The 23,400-nt window shown below is 35.9% G+C and overlaps 1 protein-coding gene across 8 annotated transcripts in view; it reads left to right on the top strand.

Moving 5' to 3' along the window:
- The window catches only part of DLG1 (discs large MAGUK scaffold protein 1), a 286,764-nt gene that overhangs the window by 209,699 nt on the left and 53,665 nt on the right, over positions 1 to 23,400 (top strand). For all 8 annotated transcript variants that reach the window (XM_061194326.1, XM_061194325.1, XM_061194324.1 and 5 more), the window contains one exon: positions 23,218 to 23,332. In XM_061194326.1, the coding sequence (XP_061050309.1) occupies positions 23,218 to 23,332 (115 nt within the window). The remainder of the gene's footprint in view (positions 1 to 23,217; positions 23,333 to 23,400) is intronic.

The raw sequence follows: 23,400 nt of genomic DNA, 5'->3' as shown, positions 1-23,400 counted from the left end.
AAATGAAAAGGCAGAGGATTATATTGCAGATGAAGGAACATGATATTACCCCAGAAAAACAACTAAATGAAGTGGAGATAGGCAGCCTTCCAGAAAAAGAATTCAGAATAATGATAGTGAAGATGATCCAGAATGGAGGCAAAGATTAAGAAGATGAAAGAAATGTTTAACAAAGACCTAGAAGAACTAAAGAACAAACAAACAAATGAACGATACAATAACTGAAATGAAAAATACACTAGAAGGAATCAATAGCAGAATAACTGAGGCAGAAGAACTGATAAGTGACCTGAAAGACAGAATTGTGGAAATCACTGCTGTGGAACAGAATAAGGAAAAAAGAATGAAAATAAATGAAGACAGCCTAAGGACAACATTAAACACACCGACGTTCGCATTATAGGGGTCCCAGAAGGAGAAGAGAGAGAGAAAGGACCTGAGAAAATATTTGAAGAAATAATAGCTGAAAACTTCCCTAACATGGGAAAGGAAACAGTCAACCAAGTCTAGGAAGCACAGAGAGTCCCAGGCAGGATAAACCCAAGGAGAAACACACCGAGACACGTAGTAATCAAATTGACAAAAAGTAAAGACAAAGAAAAATTATTGAAAGCAACAAGGGAAAAATGACAACATACAAGGGAACTCCCATAAGGTTGTCAGCTGATTTCTCAGCAGAAACTCCGCAAGCCAGAAGGGAGTGGCATGATATATTTAAAGTGATGAAAGGGAAGAACCTACAACCTACAACCAAGAATACTCTACAACCAAGAATACTGTACCCAGTTCGCATTCATATTTGACAGAGAAATCAAAAGCCTTACAGACAAGCAAAAGCTAAGAGAATTCAGCACCACCAGACCAGCTTTGCAACAAATGCTAAAGGAACTCCTCTAGGCAGGAAAGAGACTAGCAACTTAAAAAAAAAAAAAAAAAAGCCTTGTACATATAGACTGTTATATCAAAACCTCATGGGAACAGCAAACCCCAAAACTACAATAGATACACACACCAAAAACAGAAAAAGCAACTCAAACACAGCACTAAAGATGGTCACCAAACCACAAGAGAAGAGAACAAAAGAGGAAGGGAAGAAAAAAAGACCTACAAAAACAAACCCAAAACAATTAAGAAAATGGCAGTAGGAATACACATATCGATAATTACCTTAAACGTAAATGTATTAAATGTGCCAACCAAAAGACATAGACTGGCTGAATGGATACAAAAACAAGACCCATATATACGCTGTCTGTGAGAGACCCACCTCAGACCTAGGGACACATACAGACTGAAAGTGAGGGGATGGAAGAAGGTACTCCATGCAACTGGAAATCAAAAGAAAGCTGGAGTAGCAATACTCACATCAGACAAAATAGACTTGAAAGACTGTTATAAGTATTGAGTAGCAATACTCACATCAGACAAAATAGACTTGAAAGACTGTTATAAGAGACGAAGAAGGACACTACATAATGATCAAGGCATCAATCCAAGAAGAAGATATAACAATTGTAAATATGTATACACCAACATGGGAGCACCTCGGTATATAAGGCAAAGACGAACAGCCATAAAGGGAAAAATTGACAGTAACACAATAATACTGGGGGACTTTAACACCCCACTTTCATCAATGGACATATCATCCAGACAGAAAATCAATAAGGAAACACAGGCCTTAAATGACACATGAGACCAGATGGACTTAATTGATATCTGTAGAGCATTCCATCCAAAAGCACCAGAATACACATTCTTCTTAAGTGCACATGGAACATTCTCCAGGATTGCCCACATGCTGGGACACAAGGCAAGCCTCAGTAAATTTAAGAAAATTGAAATCATATCAAACATCTTTTCCAATCACAATGCTATGAGAGTAGAAATAAACTACAAAAAAAAACTATAAAAAACAAACACGTGGAGGTTAAGCAATATGCTACTAAACAACCAGTGGATCGCTAAAGAAATCAAGAAAGAAATAAAAAAATACCTAGAGACAAATGAAAATGAAAGCGCAATGATACAAAACCTGTGGGATGCAGCAAAAGCAGTTCTAAGACGGAAATTTATAGCAATACAATCTTACCTCAGGAAACAAGAAAAATCTCAAGTAAACAACCTAACCTTACATCTGAAAGAACTAGAGAAAGAAGAACAAACAAAACCTAAAGTTAGTAGAAGGAAAGAAATCATAAAGATCAGAACAGAAATAAATGACATAGAGACAAAACAATAGCAATGATCAATGAAACTAAAAGCTGGTTCTTTGAAAAGATAAACAAAATTGATAAATCTTTATTTAGCCAGACTCATCAAGAAAAAAAGGGAGAGGACTCAAATCAATAAAATTAGAAATGAAAAAGGAGAAGTTACAACTGACACCACAGAAATACAAAGGATCATAAGAGTACTGCAGGCAACTATATGCCAATAAATGGACAACCTGGAAGAAATAGACAAATTCCTAGAAAGGTACAGTCTCCCAAGACTGAACCAGGAAGAAACAGAAAATATGAACAGACCAATCACAAGCACTGAAATTGAAACTGTGATTTTAAAACTCCCCAACAAACAAAAGTCCAGGACCAGATGGCCTCACAGGCAAATTCTATCAACATTTAGATAAGAGCTAACACCTATCCTTCTGAAACTGTTCCAAAAAATTGCAGAGGAGGGAACACTCCCAAACTCATTCTATGAGGCCACCATCACCCTGATACCAAAACCAGACAAAGATACCACAAAAGAAAATTACAGGCCAGTACCACTGATGAACATAGATGCAGAGGTCCTCAACAAAATATTAGCAAACTGAATCCAACAATACATGAAAAGGATTATACACCATGATAAAGTAGGATTTATCCCAGGGATGCAAGGATTTTTCAGTATCCGCATATCAATCAGTGTGATATACCACATCAACGAATTGAAGAATAAAAACCATATGATCATCTCAATAGATGGAGAAAAAGCTTTTGACAAAATTCAGCACCCATTTATGATAAAAGAAAAAAAAAACTCTCCAGAAAGTGGGCATAGAGGGAACATACCTCAACATAATAAAGGCCATATACGACAAACCTACAGCTAACATCATACTCAATGGTGAAAAGCTGAAAGCATTTCCTCTAAGATCAGGAACAAGACAAGGATGTCCACTCTTGCTCCTTTTATTCAACATTGTCTTGGAAGTCCTAGCTATGGCAATCAGAGAAGAAAAAGAAATGAAAAGAATCCAAATTGGAGAAGAAGAAGTAAAACTGTCACTGTTTGCAGATGACGTGATACTTTACATAGAAGATCCTACAGACGCTACCAGAAAACTACGAGAGCTCATCAATGAATTTGGTGAAGTTGCAGGTTACAAAATTAATACACAGAAATCTGTTGCATTTCTATACACTAACAATGGAAGATCAGAAAGAGAAATTCAAGAAACAATTCCATTTACCGTCACGTCAAAAAGAATAAAATACCTAGGAATAAACCTACCTAAGGAGATGAAAGACCTGTACTCCGAAAACTATAAGACACTGATGAAAGAAATAAAAGAAGACACAAACAGATGGCATGGATTGGAAGAATCAACACTGTCAAAATTACTACACTCCCCAAGGCAATCTACAGGTTCAGTGCAATCCCTATCAAATTACCAATGGCACTTTTCACAGAACTAGAGCAAAAAATCTTAAAATTTGTATGGAGACGCAAAAGACCCTGAATAGCCAAAGCAATCTTGAGAAAGAAAAACGGAGCTGGAGGAATCAGACTTCCTGTCTTCGGACTATACTACAAAGCTACAGTCATCAAAACAGTACGCTACTGCTACACAAATAGAAATATAAATCAGTGGAATAAGATAGAAAGCCCAGAAATAAGCCCATGCATCTATGGTCAATTAACCTACAACGAGGAGGCAAGACTACACAATGGTGGAAAGACAGTCTCTTCAACAAATGGTGCTGGGAAAACTGAACAGATACGTGTAAAAAAATGAAATTAGGTCTTTCTTTAACACCATACACAAAAATAAGCTCAAAATGGATTAAAGACCTAAACGTGAGACTGGACCCTATAAAACTCCAGAGGAAATCATAGGCAGAACACGCTCTGACATAAATCGCAGCAATATCTTTTTTGAGCCATCTCCCAGAATAATGGAAATAAAAACGAAAATAAACAAATGGGACCTAATTAAACTCAAAATTCTTTGCACAGCAAAGGAAACCATAAACAAAATGAAAACACAACCCACAGATTGGGAGAAAATATTTGCAAATGACGTGACCAACAAGGGATTAGTCTCCAAAATTTACAAATAGCTCATGAGGCTTAATATCATCAAAACAAACAGCCCAATCAAAAAATGGGCAGAAGACCTAAATAGACATTTCTCCAGAGACATACAAATGGCCAAGAGGCACATGAAAAGATGTTCAACATCACTAATTATTAGATAAATGCAAATCAAAACTACAGTGAGATATCACCTCACGGCAGTCAAAATGGCTATCATCAAAAAATCCACAAACAGTAAATGCTGGAGAGGGTATGGAGAGTTGGGAACCCTCCTACACTGTTGGTGGGAATGTAAATTGGTATAGCCATATGGAGAATGGTATAGAGGTTCCTTAAAAAAGTAAAAATAGAGCTACCATATGACCCTGCAGTCCCACTCCTGGGCATATATCCAGAGAAAAACATGGTCTGAAAGGATACATGCACCCCAGTGTTCACTGCAGCCCTGTTTACAGTAGCCAAGACATGGAAACAGCCTAAATGTCCATCAACAGAGGAATGGATAAAGAAGATGTGGTACAAATATACAATGGAATATTACTCAGCTATTAAAAAGAATGAAATAATGCCATTTAGAGCAACATGGATGGACCTAGAGATTGTCATACTGAGTGAAGTAAGTCAGACAGAGAAAGAGAAATATCGTATAATATCCCTTATATACGGAATCTAAAAGAAATGATACAAATGAACTTATTTACAAAACAGAAACAGATTCAGAGACTTAGAGAATGAACTTATGGTTACCTGGGGGAAAGAAGTAGGGGAAGGGATAGTTAGGGAGTTTGGGATCAACATGTACACACTGCTATATTTAAAATGGACAACCAACAAGGACCCTACTGTATAGCACAGGGAACTCTGCTCAGTGTTATGTGGCAGCCTGGATGGGAGGGGAGTTTGCGGGAGAATGGATACGTGTATATGTATGTCTGTGAGTCCCTTTGCTGTGCACCTGAAACTATCACATTGTTAATTGTCTATACTCCAATATAAAATAAAGAGTTAAAAAATTAGAAAAGGAAAAAGAAACTTCTGGAACCCAATAAAAATATTCAGTTATTAATAAGGAGGTAAAAATTGATTGATAAAAGGAAGAACTGCTCTAATGCTTGGTGAGCATAGATCTGGACAAGCATCGTTAATTTTACCATTTTTATGTTTAGTGACTCTTAACTAAGCCTAATGTACCCCTGTATGCAGTAGGTATACTTGCCACTGATGGTTGTCAAGGGTGGGCCACCCTTTTCCTAGGCTAGTTATTGCGTGGGCCTAGGAATCTCTCTTTCAGATTATCTTTTTCTGTGCTTGTACTCTGTTTTGTTTTTTTTTTTTTTCTTTTGCTCTTTTTTCGTGATTTCTATACTTTTCTTCTGTATGAATCTTTCTGATTGATACTTTTTCTTTAGTTGTATTCAAAACTTTAAACTATTCTCATCTTGATGGAGCTATTTTTGTATCAAGGAGAATTTGCATTGTATGTTGATTATTCAAGTAGCTGCTATATAGCAAACATCTTCTGTGTCTCAAGGTTAGACCCTTATGTTAATTACTCTTGTATATATATCTTTTTTTCCAAACATCTCCTAAACACCTGACTTTTTGTCCTGTTTGATTTCTCCAGGTGTATATCTCTTTAATGTTCAAAACTGAGCATGTCTGAAACAATTCTTTTACTCCCTCAGTAAATGGCACTTCCATTGATGGTTAAGCCAGAAGGCGAGGAGTCATCCTTGACTTCCCTCCCCTTTTCTCAACCTCTATGTCTCGGCCACTACCCTTACCAAACCCACTATCATATCTTACCTATTCTAATAGCCTCTAGCAAGTCTTCTTACTTCTTTCTTGACTTTCTCCAATGCATTCATCAGCCAAAATGATCTTTTTAAATACAAAGATTGGATTGTATCACTTTCTATTTAAAACACTTCCAATTATACTCTGAATAAAATCCAAAGCCTTTAATAGTGCCTGCAAGGCCCTGTGTGATTGAGCATAGCACAATACATTTGGCTTCACTGCATGCCCTCTATTCCTTCCTTTGCTCCTTCAGCTCTAACCACACAGGCCTTCTTCTTTCAGACCCTTGATTACACCAGGTATTTTCCTAATTCTCTGTTCATTCTGTTTGTTCTTAGAATATTCTTTCTCCCTATTCTTTATATGATTGGCTCCTTCTCATAATTCCATTTGTCATAGCACTGTGACATTTTTTTTCTTTAAACAACTTAACACAGTTTATAATTGTATGTTTATTTAGGTGCCTATTGGCTTTTTGTTTATTTAAGCCTTGCTCTAGAGCCTTATGAAACACATAGCTATATCCCTACATACAAGTGATGATATAGAGTCAAATAACAAAGCTAGTAATAGCTAGGCTTCAGTCCCAGGTCTATTGCCTTCAGAATATAGATACTTTTCACTGGGAATATTTTGATGAGTGTTTAGTCTGGCAGTATTGATTTATACTATATTCTTTTACCATAGCTATGGTGTCATTGCCTAATAAGCACAAGGTAAGTACCAATAGAGCACAGAAAACAAACATTGCCTTAGGAATTCAAAAGGAGGTAAATCATATTGCCGGGTATGAGGAAAAAATGCCATAGAGTACAATTGGGGCTTAACTGGAAACCTGAAGAATGGGTAGTCTTTAGATGGGCAGAGAGAAGAAATGACATTCTATAAAGAATAACAGAAGACCAAAGATAAGAGAGTTAAAATTTAAAAGCATCTTTTGGGTACTTTAAAAACTTACCTGTCCTCCTTGCTGTGTTGCTACTTACCTTATGTTTGTCTATTAGGCAGTGACTCGATGGCTTTATGTTTTGTTTTAATACTATGTAGTTTTAACAAATGTATTTTGGTTATACAGCACCTTTTCTAAAAATCATATTCCACGTCATCAGTGTGTAACTGCTGTGAGGGCCAAGGATATAAATTGAAGATAAGAGTCAGATTTTCTTTCTTGGTGAGGGGGCTGTTTCACAAAGTACAAAAGGAGTCGCCTGATACTCTGATAATCAGTCATCTCCTTGCAGTTAGTATCTTCACTTTATTAATGACGAATCCATTGGGATTCTCTACTTCATTGATAATCTGACATATATACATACATACAAACAGACAAAGAGCGAAAAGGAAAACTTTTTGGTAAGAGTAAGTTTTTATCTTTTAGGATCTATAGCTTGCCTGTTGGTCTCCCATGAGATACTGTTATGAGTTTTTCAGCCTGTATACTTTGAACTTTTATGACATAGGCTCTAAGTATGCAAAAATAATCTCCACAATACATTTAGAATGACTTTAACTCCTAGCTCCCCCAGTTTTGCTAACTCCAAAGACAAGCAACTATTTGTTTTTAGAGCTTTACTACTAATCATTCTGGGGAATTATAATCAGAAATCAAACATGGGCACTGGAAATACTATTTTAGTTTTTTGCTCCATATCCAGAAGTTACAAAATTTTGACAAATAGTTCCTGGTCTGTAGTTATAGACTCTCCTATGGACTGGGTGATAGACTATAATAGAAAAAAATGTGTGCCGGGCATCTAACCATGTTATATTTATTAGCTCTTTTAATTCCCATAAAGCCCTATAAAGTAGGCACTTTTACCATCCTTTTACATTACAGTTGAGTAAAATAAGGCACAAAAAGGTTAAGTAACTTGGCAGTTACATAGCTGTTAAGTGATTAAGATTCATTCTAGCCCTTCGTAGAGGAGGAAAAACTTTTCCTCTACCCTTTTAGTTTCAGTAGCTGGGGCCTATGAATTAAACTGACAGAAGACAGATTAACAGAAGAAAATATTTTATTTTGCCTGCATACACAGAGCCAACAAAAGAAGGAGTTGGCTCATTAAATGATTAAAGTTAAAGGCTTATCTACCTAACATAGTATGGAAAAGGAAGTGGAGATAAAAGCCTTCTGTGGGAAAAATAAATAGGTTTCTTAAGGAAAGAAAAGTACATTTTTAGGAGAAAGTTTGTGATAATGTTTGTCTCTACAGTATGAGTGGTCTTTCCATCTTCTTCAAGGCCATAAAGCTCCCCAAGAGAGGAGATTTACAATAGCCTCATTTCCCAGAAGTTGCTCCTTTTAGTCAGATAAGGAAAGCTCTAAGAAGGCTTTTTTCTACATTTGTTGAACCTCAGATGTCTTCAGCGTAAAATAATCTCTGTGACAACTCTGGGGTTCCAAGTGGTCCCCACACCTTGAACACCTCTCAACTACACATTAAAGCTACCTCCCTTCACAAAAAAGCCCTAAACTCAAAAGTGTTTTATCTCAGTGTTCCTCAAGTATACTATACCAACTTCCAGACCTTATTTTTTGGTTCAGAAAATATTAATTATATTGATATTATAAAGGAAAAAGAGCAAAGGGAAAGAATTAAACTTTTATTAAATGTATGTTCTGTTTCCCATTGGACATGTCTTAAACTTGTGAGGTATTTTTATTTCATTTTTGTAAGAAGAAAAAAAATCTTTGAGATTGGTGTTACTGTCCCTAATCTTCAAGTGACTGAACTCCAGAAAAGCTGAGAGGTTTGGCCAGAGCCACTTTTCTGTGTTTCAAAGGTTTAATTTAAATCTGAGTTGCAGAGATGGAGTTTTAACCCATCTTCTCATTTTATTTTCATAATTACTTTTGGTAACAACCAAAGAGAGTCTGGAGACTGAATGGAGAAGTTGTATTGGATTAGTGGCATTTCTTTGCAAACATATGTCATCTCTTAACGTGGTTTTCTGTAGCAGGTTCCTAATTTAATTTTTTTCAGTATCTTACTTTCCTTCCTATACCTTTCTACCCTTTCCTAACTACTTAAAACAACCAGCCTGACTTCTTACTCAGAAACTTTCCGTTTTTCTTTTCTAGACCAGTCATAATATCCATTCTCTGATACTTGTTGCTCTCAGATGTTAACTGTGTATTTAATTAATATATTTCATTATAAAGTATATATGAGTTTTATTCTTCATAGTTGGGATTGCGAGTTTCAGAGAAATTGGGGGAGGTAAAATTTCTCCCCACTCTCCTGCCCCCTGCTTTCCTCCATCTTTTCACTTGAAGTGTGGAGGTGCAAACTAAGATGAGAAGTTGAAAACAGAATAAAATGCAGAAAGTTAGCTATTAAACATTTTCTCTCCTCTTATAACCATACACATATTATTTAACTTACAGCCAATAGTTCAGAGACTCCCTAATGTATTTCATGACAGGAAATATAGTTTGGTTCAGGAATTTCTGAAATGCTTAGTGGAGGTTATCTCTTAGGTAACATTTTAGCTCTCTCCAATGGTAGCTTTCCTGAAATGAGTTGTGGTGTAATTTCTGGAAGAGGGGTGCAAATGACTTAGCAGAAAAAAAGAAATGAGACTCTCTTCCTCCAAAATAAAATATAAGAAAGGGTACACAGGATGGGTATAATGTGGAAATTGTTAGAGCTGAAAGTATGAATTGATTGAAACAAAAGGAAAAGATGGGAATTTTAGCTAGGTGAATGAAATGGAAGACTTAAAGGAAAAGTAACTTTGAGGAAAGTATTGAAGTATGTTCGGAACAGACAGACAGATGGTTATGAGGAATTATTAATAGTAAGTAAAGACCGTAAATATGAAAATCTGAACAGAGTGAACAAAATAAGTAAGGCACATATTTAAGAAATTATCAGGAATTGCGTTTAGGCCTCCAATATCTTAAATGTTGACTATCTGAGACTGTAACTGCTTTGTGGTAACTTAGTTCTTAGGAAAGAACATTTTTTGCCTCACTATAAAATAAGGTAATGTGATCTTTTTACAGAAAGTTTTTAAATTTCTAAAATGTAGAATATTTTTAATCACTAGGACTTTGGTTAATTCAATTGGCAAAATGGCTGAAAACAACTAATAATGCACGTGAAATATAATGAACATCTTATTAAAAGCATCAAACTGCTGCTAAGGCAGTAAGGAATTATCAAACAAAAAGTGAAGGGAAACTGGGAACTCAGAGAACTAAAGAATCACAGAAGTCACTTTTGAATAAGTGCAATGATGTACTGGCTTGCAAGGGTCAGTTAAACTTTCAGGAATTTTGCAAACTAGTTGTTAAACATGGTCATTATTTTTTTATATATAAATTTATTTATTTATTTTTGGCCGTGTTGGGTCTTCGTTGCTGCGCGCAGGCTTCCTCTAGTTGCGGCAAGTGGGGGCTACTCTCATTGCAGTGCGTAGGCTTCTCATTGCCGTGGCTTCTCTTGTTGCAGAGCATGGGCTCTAGGGTGTGGGCTTCAGTAGTTGTGGCATGTGGGCTCAGTAGTTGTGGCTTGTGGACTCTAGAGCACAGGCTCAGTAGTTGTGGCACACGGGCTTAGTTGTTCCGTGGCATGTGGGATCTTCCTGGACCAGGGCTTGAACCTGTGTCCTCTGCGCATTGGCAGGCGCATTCTTAACCACTGCGCCACCAGGGAAGTCCCAACGTGGTCATTATTAAAAATAAAATTAGACAGGCTCTTTGATGGGGCTAATGGTGGACTCTGGGAGGGCTCATGCCAAGGAGTAATTCCCAGAACTTCTGCCAGTGTTCTTGTCCCCGTGGTGAAACGCAGCCAACCCCTGCCTCTGCAGGAGACCCTCCAACACTAGCAGCCATGTGGCTGACAGGGTCTTGGTGCTCCAGCTGGGTGTCAGGCCTGTGCCTCTGACCAGAGACCTCCCGGCTCCATGTAATATCAAATGGCGAAAGCTCTCCCAGAGGTCTCCATCTCAATGCTAAGACCCAGCTCCATTCAACAACCAGCAAGCTACAGTGCTGGACAACCTATGCCAAACAACTAGCAAGACAGGAACACAACCCCACCCATTAGCAGAGAGGCTGCCTAAAATCATAATAAGGTCACAGACACCCCAAAACACACCACCGGACGTGGTCCTGCCCACCAGAAAGACAAGATCCAGCCTCATCCACCAGAAGACAGGCACCAGTCCCCTCCACCAGAAAGCCTACACAACCCACTGAACCAACCTTAGCCACTGGGGGCAGACACCAAAAACAACGGGAACTACAAACCTGCAACCTGTGAAAAGGAGACCCCAAACACAGTAAGTTAAGCAAAATGAGAAGACAGAGAAACACACAGCAGATGAAGGAGCAAGGTAAAAACCCACCAGACCAAACAAATGAAGAGGAAATAGGCAGTCTACCTGAGAAAGAATTCAGAGTAATGATAGTAAACATGATCCAATATCTTGAAAATAGAATGGAGAAAATACAAGAAACGTTTAACAAGGACCTACAAGAGCTAAAGAGCAAACAAACAATGATGAACAACACAGTAAATGAAGTTAAAAATTCTCCAGAAGGAATCAATAGCAGAATAACTGAGGCAGAAGAACGGATAAATGACCTGGAAGATAAAATAGTGGTAATAACTACCACAGAGCAGAATAAAGAAAAAAGAATGAAAAGAACGGAGGACAGTCTCAGAGACCTCTGGGACAACATTAAACGCACCAACATTCGAATTATAGGGGTCCCAGAAGAAGAAGAGAAAGAGAAAGGGACTGAGAAAATATTTGAAGAGATTATAGTTGAAAACTTCCGTAATATGGGAAAGGAAATAGTCAAGGCCAGGAAGCGCAGAGAGTCCCATACAGTATAAACCCAAGGAGAAACACACCAAGACACATATTAATCAACTATCAAAAATTAAATACAAAGAAAAAATATTAAAAGCAGCAAGGGAAAAGCAATAAATAACATACAAGGGAATCCCATAAGGTTAACAGCTGATCTTTCAGCAGAAACTGCAAGCCAGAAGTGAGTGACAGGACATATTTAAAGTGATGAAAGGGAAAAACCTACAACCAAGATTACTGTACCCAGCAAGGATCTCATTCAGATTCGATGGAGAAATTAAAACCTTTACAGACAAGCAAAAGCTAAGAGAATACAGCACCACCAAACCAGCTTTACAACAAATGCTAAAGGAACTTCTCTAGGCAGGAAACACAAGAGAAGGAAAAGACCGACAATAACAAACCCAAAACAATTAAGAAAATGGCAATTAAGAACATACATATTGCTAACTACCTTAAACATAAATGGATTAAATGCTCCAACCAAAAGACATAGACTGGCTGAATGGATACAAAAACAAGACCTGTATATATGGTGTCTACAAGAAACCCACTTCAGACCTAGGGACACATTCAGACTGAAAGTGAGGGGATGGAAAAAGATATTCCATGCAAATGGAAATCAAAAGAAAGCTGGAGTAGCAATTCTCATATCAGGCAAAATAGACTTTAAAATAAAGAATGTTACAAGAGACAAGGAAGGACACTACGTAATCATCAAGGGATCAATCCAAGAAGAAGATATAACAATTGTAAATATTTATGCACCCAACATAGGAGCACCTCAATACATAAGGCAAATGCTAACGCCCATAAAAGGGGAAATCGACAGTAACACAGTCATAGTAGGGGACTTTAACACCCCACTTTCACCAATGGACAGATCATCCAAAATGAAAATAAATAAGGAAACACAAGCTTTAAATGATACATTAAACAAGATGGACTTAATTAATACTTATAGGACATTCCATCCAAAAACAGCAGGTTACATTTTCTTCTCAAGTGCTCATGGAACATTCTCTAGGATAGATCATATCTTGGGTCACAAATCAAGCCTTGGTAAATTTAAGAAAATTGAAATCGTATCAAGTATCTTTTCTGACCACAACACTATGAGACTACATATCAATTACAGGAAAAAATCTGTAAAAAATACAAACACATGGCGGCTAAACAATACACTACTAAATAAGCAAGAGATCACTGAAGAAATCAAAGAGGAAATCAAAAAATACCTAGAAACAAATGACAATGAAAACACGACAACCCAAAACCTATGGCATGCAGCAAAAGCATTTCTAAGAGGGAAGTTTATAGCAATACAATCCTACCTCAAGAAACAAGAAACATCTCAAATACACAACCCAACCTTACACCTAAAGCAATTAGAGAAAGAAGAACAAAAAGACCCCCAAGTTAGCAGGAGGAAGGAAATCATAAAGATAAGATCAGAAATAAATGAAAAAGAAATGAAACGATAGCAAAGATCAGTAAAACTAAAAGCTGGTTCTTTGAGAAGATAAACAAAACTGAAAAACCATTAGCCACACTCATCAAGAAAACAAGGGAGGAGACTCAGATCAATAGAATTAGAAATGAAAAGGAGAAGTAACTACTGACGCTGCGGAAATACAAAGGATCATGAGAGATTACTACAAGCAACTATATGCCAATAAAATGGACAACCTGGAAGAAATGGACAAATTCTTAGAAAAGCACAGCCTTCCGAGACTGAACGAGGAAGAAATAGAAAATATAAACAGACCAGTCACAAGCACTGAAATTGAAACTGTGATTAAAAATCTTCCAACCAACAAAAGCCCAGGACCAGATGGCTTCACAGGTGAATTCTGCCAAACATTTAGAGAAGAGCTAACACCTATCCTTCTCAAACTCTTACAAAATATAGCAGAGGGAGGAACACTCCCAAACTCATTCTACGAGGCCATCACCCTGATACCAAAACCAGACAAAGATGTCACAAACAAAGAAAACTACAGGCCAATATCACTGATGAACATAGATGCAAAAATCCTTAACAGAATTCTAGCAAACAGAATCCAACAGCACATTAAAAGGATCATACACCATGATCAAGAGGGATTTATCCCAGGAATGCAAGGATTCTTCAATATACGCAAATCAATCAATGTGATAAATTGAAGGAGAAAACCCATATGATCCTGTCAATAGATGCAGAAAAAGCTTTTGACAAAATTCAACACCCATTTATAATAAAACCCCTCCAGAAAGTAGGCATAGAAGGAATTTACCTCAACATAATAAAGGCCATATATGACAAAACCACAGCCAACATCGTTCTCAGTGTTGAAAAACTGAAACCATTTCTACTAAGATTAGGAACAAGACAAGGTTGCCCACTCTCACCACTATTATTCAACATAGTTTTGGAAGTTTTAGCCACAGCAATCAGAAGAAAAAGAAATAAAAGGAATCCAAATTGGAAAAGAAAAAGTAAAACTGTCACTGTGCAGATGACATGATACTATACATAGAGAATCCTAAAGATGCCACCAGAAAACTACTAGAGCTAATCAATGAATTTGGTAAAGTAGCAGGATACAAAATTAATGCACAGAAATCTCTTGCATTCCTATACACTAATGGTGAAAAATCTGAAAGAGAAGTTAAGGGTACACTCCCATTTACCACTGTAACAAAAAGAATAAAATGCCTAGGAATAAACCTACCTAAGGAGACAAAAGACCTGTATGCAGAAAACTATAAGACACTGATGAAAGAAATTAAAGATGATACAGACAGATGGAGGGATATACCGTGTTCTTGGATTGGAAGAATGAACATTGTGAAAATGACTGTACTACCCAAAACAATCTACAGATTCAGTGCAATCCCTATCAAACTACCAATGGCATTTTTCACAGAACTAGAACAAAACATTTCACAATTTGTATGGAAACACAAAAGACCCCGAATAGCCAAAGCAATCTTGAGAAAGAAAAGCTGAGCTGGAGGAATCAGGCTCCCGGACTTCAGACTACACTAAAAAGCTACAGTAATCAAGACAGTATGGCACTGGCACAAAAACAGAAATATAGATCAATGGAACAGGATAGAAAGCCCAGAGATAAACCCACACATACATGGTCACCTTATCTTTGATACAGGAGGCAAGAATATACAATGGAGAAAAGACAGCCTCTTTCCCAGTGCTGGAACAACTGGACAGCCACATGTAAAAGAATGAAATTAGAACACACCCTAACACCATACACAAAAATAAACTAATATAAAATAAAAATAAACAAAAATAAATAAGACCTAAATGTAAGGCCAGACACTATAAAATTCTTAGAGGAAAACATAGGCAGAAGAGCACTCTATGACATAAATCACAGCAAGATCCTTTTTGACCCACCTCCTAGAGAACTGGAAATAAAATCAAAAATAAATGGGACCTAATGAAACTTAAAAGCTTTTGCACAGCAAAGGAAACCATAAACAAGATGAAAAGACAACCCTCAGAATGGGAGAAAATATTTGCAAATGAAGCAACTGACAGAGGATTAATCTCCAAAATTTACAAGCAGCTCAATATCAACAAAACAAACAACTCAATCCAAAAATGGACAGAAGACCTAAACAGACATTTCTCCAAAGAAGACATACAGATTGGCAACAAACACATGAAAGGATAACATCACTAATCATTAGAGAAATGCAAATCAAAACTACAATGAGGTATCAGCTCACACCAGTCAGAATGGCTGTCATCAAAAAATCTACAAACAATCAATGCTGGAGAGGGTGTGGAGAAAATGGAACCCTCTTTCACTGTTGGTGGGACTGTAAATTGATACACCACTATGGAGGTTACTTAAAAAACTAAAAATAGAACTACCATATGACCCAGCAATCCCACTGCTGGGCATATACCCTGAGAAAACCATAATTCAAAAAGAGTCATGTACCCCAATGTTCATTGCAGCTCTATTTACAATAGCCAGGACATGGAAGCAACCTTAGTGTCCATCAACAGATGAATGGATAAAGAAGGTGTGGCACATATATACAATGGAATATTACTCAGCCATAAAAGGAATGAAATTGAGTTATTTGTAGTGAGGTGGATGGACCTAGAGACTGTCATACAGAGTGAAGTAAGTCAGAAAGAGAAAAATACCATATGCTAACACATATATATGGAATCTAAAAAAAAAAGAAAAATGGTTCTAAAGAACCTAGGGGCAGGACAGGAATAAAGACACAGACATAGAGAATGGATTTGAGGACATGGGGAGGGGGAAAGGTAGGCTTGGATGAAGTGAAAGAGTGGCATGGACATATATACACTACCAAATGTAAAATAGATTGCTAGTGGGAAGCAGCTGCGTAGCACAGGGAGATCAGCTTGGTGCTTTGTGTCCACCTAGACGGGTGGGATAGGGAAGGTGGGAGGGAGACGCAAGAGAGAGGAGTTATGGGGATGTATGTATATGTATAGCTGATTCACTTTGTTGTACAGCAGAAACTAACACACCACTGTAAAGCAATTATTCTCCAATAAAGGTGTTTAAAAAATAAATAAATAAATAAAAATCCAAATCTAAAAAAAAAACAAAATAAGATAGATTTAAAACTGAATTGCCCAGAACTCCCCACTCCCCACACCCAGAAAAAAATTAAGATACCAAAACCAGATGAAAAGGTATCCCCATGAACCTCAATATAAAAGCAGGTATAAACAAGCTGTCAACAGCTGTAAGACCCCATGATATCAGCATCTGTACCCGGAGAAGCAGTAGAAGCAGCCCAAAAGCCAATCTGTACTCATTTAAAAAACAAAGTGGATCTATTGAGAACTGCCTCTGAAACTATAAGGGTTTTTGCACAATCTACATGTGAGTGCAAGGGATCTGCAATAAGGTGTGAAGAAGCTGGAGCAGTCTGAGCCTCATGACACAATTAACCAGCTATAGCTCCCTTTTAGTTCAAAGCCCCACACCAAGGAACAATTACTAGGAATAAAATCCAAATTCAGCAGAATAGGGATAATAGAGCCAAAGGATATAGAAGGTCCAGATGAGTGGGGGGAAAGAAAGCCCAGGAGATCTCACAGTATATGAGATATATCTTTGAACACTTGACATAGACAGCAAAAGGGAGTTCTAGAGCTGTGGAGATAGAAAAGCCATCCTGATGGAATACTCTTACCTAAAAAAGTTCAGGAAAACTAATTTCTCATAAAAATGAACAACAGAAAAGGATCAAGATTGAATCCAATGGAAACCTATTTGAAAAATGAAAATAAGAATCAGAATAATGTCTCTACAATGAAAGTATGCCAGAAAGACATCCCCACAAAACAAATGAAAAGTATAACCTAATATTGCAAAACAAGTTAAAGGAAAATGATGAATATATGGAAGAACAACATAAATGAGTTAATAGAACTTAGGAAATTATTAGAAATAAAGAAAAATTTTATTTCAAAAATTAAGTTTAACTCGAAGGAGCACACAATAGTTATTTAAAGCAAGTAGGTAAAAAAGAGGAATTTATAAAAATCAAAAATACAGAGTTCTTTCCCTTCCACATCCTGATCAATTTTGTATTAAAGCCGTCAGGTGAAGCATAGCAAGGTAATTATGTACATTGCAGGGCTGGGAAGGTGGTGGACATCTGTGGTAAACCGTTAGGACTTAACCATGATGAGGGCTTCCACACAGGCAACTGTCCTGGTGTGAGGAGTTGGAGCCTGAGCAGAGTGAGATGGTTACACATGGGACTGGTCAGAGCCCAGTCTGGAAAGTAGATGGTACTAGAAGCAGAAGGCTAGTTACATACAGAGAGATTGATCAAATGAATATATATTTTAAGGATAATGTCTGTGATTTTCAATGTTGGAGAAGAGAGTTATAAATATTGAAAGGGAGAAAACTAAATATAGACCATATATTATTAGATTAAAATTGGAGAAATTTTTATGAACATATTGTTTTCAGTTTACATAATATAAACATATAGTTATAAATGTGTATCTATTTTACATATATATATGTAATTCCCTGGCTCTATCCACTGAGAAGGCCTGGGCTCAGTGCCACCCCAGTAGCAATGAGCACACCTAAGCCTCATCTTAGCTTCTAAATACTATTCCCCATCTAAATTACCAAGGCTGTTTGGATAAATGGCCTGTTCCAGGAGTGGGGCAAGGAAATATTACAGATTACTCTGTAATATTTTATGCCAGAAAGCAAGGAAGTGCTCAAGGAATGATGGAGGCATGTCAAAGGGCACATAATCCACTTTGAAAGGGTTCCCACTGGCCAAATTGGGAACAATTTGAACATCAAATTGATGATAATAATACCTGATAGTAATCCACTGAATAAACTAAGATATCATGGGTCTTTACTATTATAAATAAATGAATTAATTGAAAGTTTGATGAGAATTGAGATGTGTACATGGTTTCAATAACTTGCTATTTGCAAATGGAAAAAAGAGTAATTTTGCAGTAGAGAAACCTGGCAGACACAACCTTCATCAAGTGCTGAAAGTTTATAGCATCAGTAATGGGACAAATCAAAAATGTATACCACCTGGTAGGGTGCATTGAAAAGAACATACATCTCTTCTGTGACATTCCTGCCAAAGTTGCAGGACTAATCATGTGGGAACATCAGACATATCTAAAGAGACATTCTACAAAATAATTGGCCTCTAATTTTCAACAGTAGCAAGATTACAAAGTCAAGGAGAGACTGAGAAACTGCTCTGACTGGAGGAGACTTTAAAAATATGACAATTTTAATGCCTATATGCTCTGATATAACTCATGATTTCGAAATGGATCCTTTTGCTATTAAGAACATTATTGGGGAAACTTCAGTGGGATGTGAGCATTAGATGTAGTAATGTATTAACATTGCTTTCTTGATTTTGATGGTTTTGTGATTGTATAAGAAAATATCTTTATTTGTAGGCATTACACACTGAGAATTCAAGAGTGACATCAGAGTAGCATGTTACTCTCAAATGGTTCAGGAAAAAGTTTGTGATTGCTTCAATCTTTAAAAATATATTAATTTTTAAAAAAGAATAAGAAAGGGTTTGAGAGTGACAGATGTAGAAAGTAGGCAGAGAATATTCAACATGCATATAATAGGAGTCTCATAGGAAAAAACCAAAACAGTACAACAAAACAAATAATAAAAATATATAAACAAGAAAACTTTTCTAAAATTAAAAATAATAATAATTTAAGCTACATATTGAAAGGACAATCTAGGTACCTAAGGTAATAACCATCACTGAGAAACATTCTAATAAAATTATTGGAATTAAGAGAAAAAAATTTGGTGAAATTCCAGGCCCCCAAAAAATGTTTTTTAAAGAAAAGAAAATGAGGTTGTCATCAGAACTTCATCAGCCATCGTTTATAAGAGACAATGGAGTCAACATACTTAAGAATCAAAGAAAGAAACTGTGACTCAAACAGGCTTGAAAAATAAAGACTGCAGTCAAATGTATCGACAAAGAATTAGGATGATATTGTTCACATAACCCTTCCTGAGGAGAAAGAACAAACTTCAGACACCAAAAATGGAAGAGATGCTGACATAAAGACTCGTGTTAGTAATTAAGATAGTTATAAGGAAAAGAATGTATAATATGAAAAAACTGTATGCTATGACAGTTTGGAAAAAATTCAGTTATCAGAAAATGGGGGTAGAATTGTAGATAATGTGAAAATAGAAGGACTTGCCTGGTGGTGCAGTAGTTAAGAATCCAGCTGCCAATGCAGGGGACACGGGTTCAAGCCCTGGTCTGGGAGGATCCCACATGCCGCGGAGCTACTGAGCCTGCGCTCTAGAGCCTGCAAGCCACAACTACTGAAGCCCGTGCACCTAGAGCCCATGCTCTGCAACAAGAGAAACCCGCGCACTGCAACGAAGAGTAGCCCCCCCTCGCCGCAACTAGAGAAAGCCCGCATGCAGCAACGAAGACCCAACGCAGCAGGATAAAAAAAAATAGAATAAACTTTCTGATTGCTTTGAAGTTATTAATATAAAAGGATAATATTTCAAATTAGATCTGGGGAGATTGCTCATAGTAGGGGGCCGAAAGCCAAACCAAGAGTTATCATTAGAACAACAGAATAAAGCTTCCTAATTTTATATTTATATATTTACTTTTATAAATATTTAAATTTTATTTAAATATATTTTATTAAGTATATATAAATGTTTATAAGTGTTTTATAAACATATTTATTAAAATATAAATTTTATATAAATATTTTATATATTCATATAATATCCCTTGTTTAGGAATCTAGTGTGCGTGTGTGCGTGTATATATATGTATATATATATATATAAATAAATTTAGGAAGGCTTGTCCTTGTGTGTGTGTGTATGTGTGTGTGTATATATATATGAACAAATAGACTGCACAGTGAAACTGTGTTCCAGTTACTATTACTTCATAACCACCCCTAAAGCTCAGTGGATTAAAACAACAATCATTTTATGGATTCACTATGTTAGGAATTCAGCCGGAATTTTGGCTTGGATGGTCCTTGTGGCATAGACCGAGGTCACTTAATGGGATTCAGCTGATGGATGAGCTGCTTTGGAAGGTCCAAAATGGCTTCACTCCCCTTGTCTTGGGACTTTGTTGGCACCAGCTAGAAGTTTGGGCTCAGAGAACTATCACATGAGCTCTGAAGAGTGGTGCTTTGAGAGTAGTTGGAATTCTCACATGGTGTCTGGCTTCCTCCAGATCAAGCATCCCATAAGAACCAGGCAAATGTTCCATGGACTCTTCTCATGTAACCTAGAAAGTCATGTATGATCGTTTCTACCACAGTCACTTGCTTACAATTGAGTCATAAGACCAGCCCAAATTCAAGAAGGGGATTAGACTCCACCTCTTGTTCGAGGAATGGCAAGGTCACATAGTACAAGAACATGTGGGATGCCAGGCATCTTTGGAATATATAATCTGCCACAAGCTATGTGTATAAAAGTCATATATATATATATATATTCAACATATGAACATAAAATATAAAACATAAAATAGAATGAATAGAACTGGAGATCACACAACTTCAATTATATCAAAAGTTAATTCACCTTAATTGTTACAAGAAAACAATTTTCAGATTTGCTAGTAAAGCAAAATCTAACCCTATATAGTATCTTGTTGTAACAAAGAGATAGAGGTTAGAAATAAAAGAACCATATAGCTATAAAAAAAGAATGAGGGACGTCTGTATATCCTGCTATGGAGCATTCTTACTATTACTGCAATAAGACTACTTATTATTAAATAAAATAAGCAATGTGGAGAAATGTGTATGTTACTGTTTATTAAAGAAAGAGGAACAATACATATATGTGTGTGTACATATACATACAATTACAAAATATATGTATAGTTTAAATATACATATATTAAAATAATATAGAATAAGTGTAAACATTTGTATGTTACATATATGTTTACTTATATTATTAAAAGTGGAAGGATAAACATTTCTTTAAATGTTTATAATGACGAGGACAGAGTAGGGTAGGGAGAGAGGGATATTCTTATTTGATATCCTTGTTTTATAGATTTGACTTTGGAACTGTTTTACCTACCTATAAAAACAATGAAAAATGTAAAAAGCAACCCCTAAAAATTGAAGTTGAAAATTTAAATGAACAAATGAACCTGGATGTGTATCCAGCTGGCAGCCTTAACACCTAGGAAGGAACTATTCCCAGTGACTTTAAAACAGTATTCAACTGTATATTCCTAATAGGCCATACTCCAAAGATAAAAAGAACTAGGAAAGCTAGTTAATTGTTTTTAGTAATCATGTCATGGTTGTAGTTTTGGTGTTATTTTAAGACTGTTGTGAATATAATATGGGTTAAAACAAGTAAGTCATGTTGGGTCCTCTAATTCTGTTATCCCCAGTGTCTTGAGAACCAGGATTCTTCATATGCAAGGAAGCATATAAAGTAAGAAGAGATTAAGTAAAAACCTAATGGCCCTAATTTTTAATTAGAAGAACCAGTATAAACTAAGGATTCACTTCATATTTTTAATCTTTATCTTCATCCATTGATCTGTCTGTATCTTAGCTGTGTCTACATAGACTAAAGATTTGCCATGAGTTGATAATTGTTGAATTGTCAGGGATTCATTTTTACCAATCAGTCTACTAATGTTTATACTTTAAATTTTATATTATATTTTTAAAGGACAATAAAGAATATTTTATTACATATTATTGTGAGCATTTAAATATTTCTGAGTTTTTTGATGAATTGTTGCTTCAATTCCTTAATCTTGGTATCCAGAAAACAAGCTTGATGACTGTGGTGAAAGGAAGAGTAACTCAGCAATAATCATGCTTACTCTTACTCTGTCTCCTTAAACTACACACGCTCCAGACAAGATACTTGCTCTTGCTATAAGACTGGTTTTATAAGAAAATCTAATGGAATCTGACTTGTCTGTTAGTTGTTTATTATAAATAGAGAAAAAGGTATAAGTGTGTATAACCGTGTAATTGCAGTATTTTTGAAAAAGTGCTTAAACTTTTTGTTATTAATAGGTTTTGTAGCTTTTAATGTATGATATAGTTTAAAATAGTCCATCTTCAAAATCATACTTGTTTTTGTATAAAAATTGTCTTAAATAAAATGTTTATTCCTTCAGATTGCTTTTGTGCATCTTATTTTAACATTTTGAAAATTTATAAATTATAAAATGAGTTGAAGTAAATTTAATTTCATTTATTAACTTATTAAGGCATATTTTTCGCATATTATTGACCCTGCACAAGTTCTATAATTCGAAAAAATAGGATTAGCTGATTTCTTCACAGAAAAAATCAGTAAACAAAGCATCTAGTATAAATTATTTTAGGCTTTTTTAAGTATAAAAATTAGAATAAATCCTACTTTTTAAAATTTACAGTTAAATTCAACAGTAAAATTGATACTGCTATTTGATGCATGGAAATTGTCTTTTATTAAATGTGATACGAACTTTAAAATAGCATACTGAAAATAGTATTTTCAGCCAGTTCTAATTCATGGTACACTTAGAGATTGTTAAGTTTTAAAATTTGCATATTGGGCAAAATCTTGTATAGATTACTCTTTTAAGGTTCTGACCACATTTAATCAATTATAAGACAGCTTATATATTTAATACTTTATCTTCAAGTAACTTATTTTTTTAGAATATAAAATATGAATTTATTTCTCTTTTTTCTTCCATCAGAATACAGTCGTTTTGAAGCCAAAATACATGACTTACGGGAGCAGATGATGAATAGTAGCATTAGTTCAGGTTCAGGTTCCCTTCGAACTAGCCAGAAGCGATCCCTCTATGTCAGGTAAACTTTTTGAATTTCTAATTATTGCAGTCTTTATGCATGCATGCAGATTCTTTCAGGTTTTTCAC

This window comes from Eubalaena glacialis, chromosome 6 (genome assembly GCF_028564815.1).
Source record: "Eubalaena glacialis isolate mEubGla1 chromosome 6, mEubGla1.1.hap2.+ XY, whole genome shotgun sequence".
Classification (NCBI taxonomy): domain Eukaryota; kingdom Metazoa; phylum Chordata; class Mammalia; order Artiodactyla; family Balaenidae; genus Eubalaena; species Eubalaena glacialis.
This window is presented reverse-complemented; position numbering and strand designations above follow the sequence as displayed.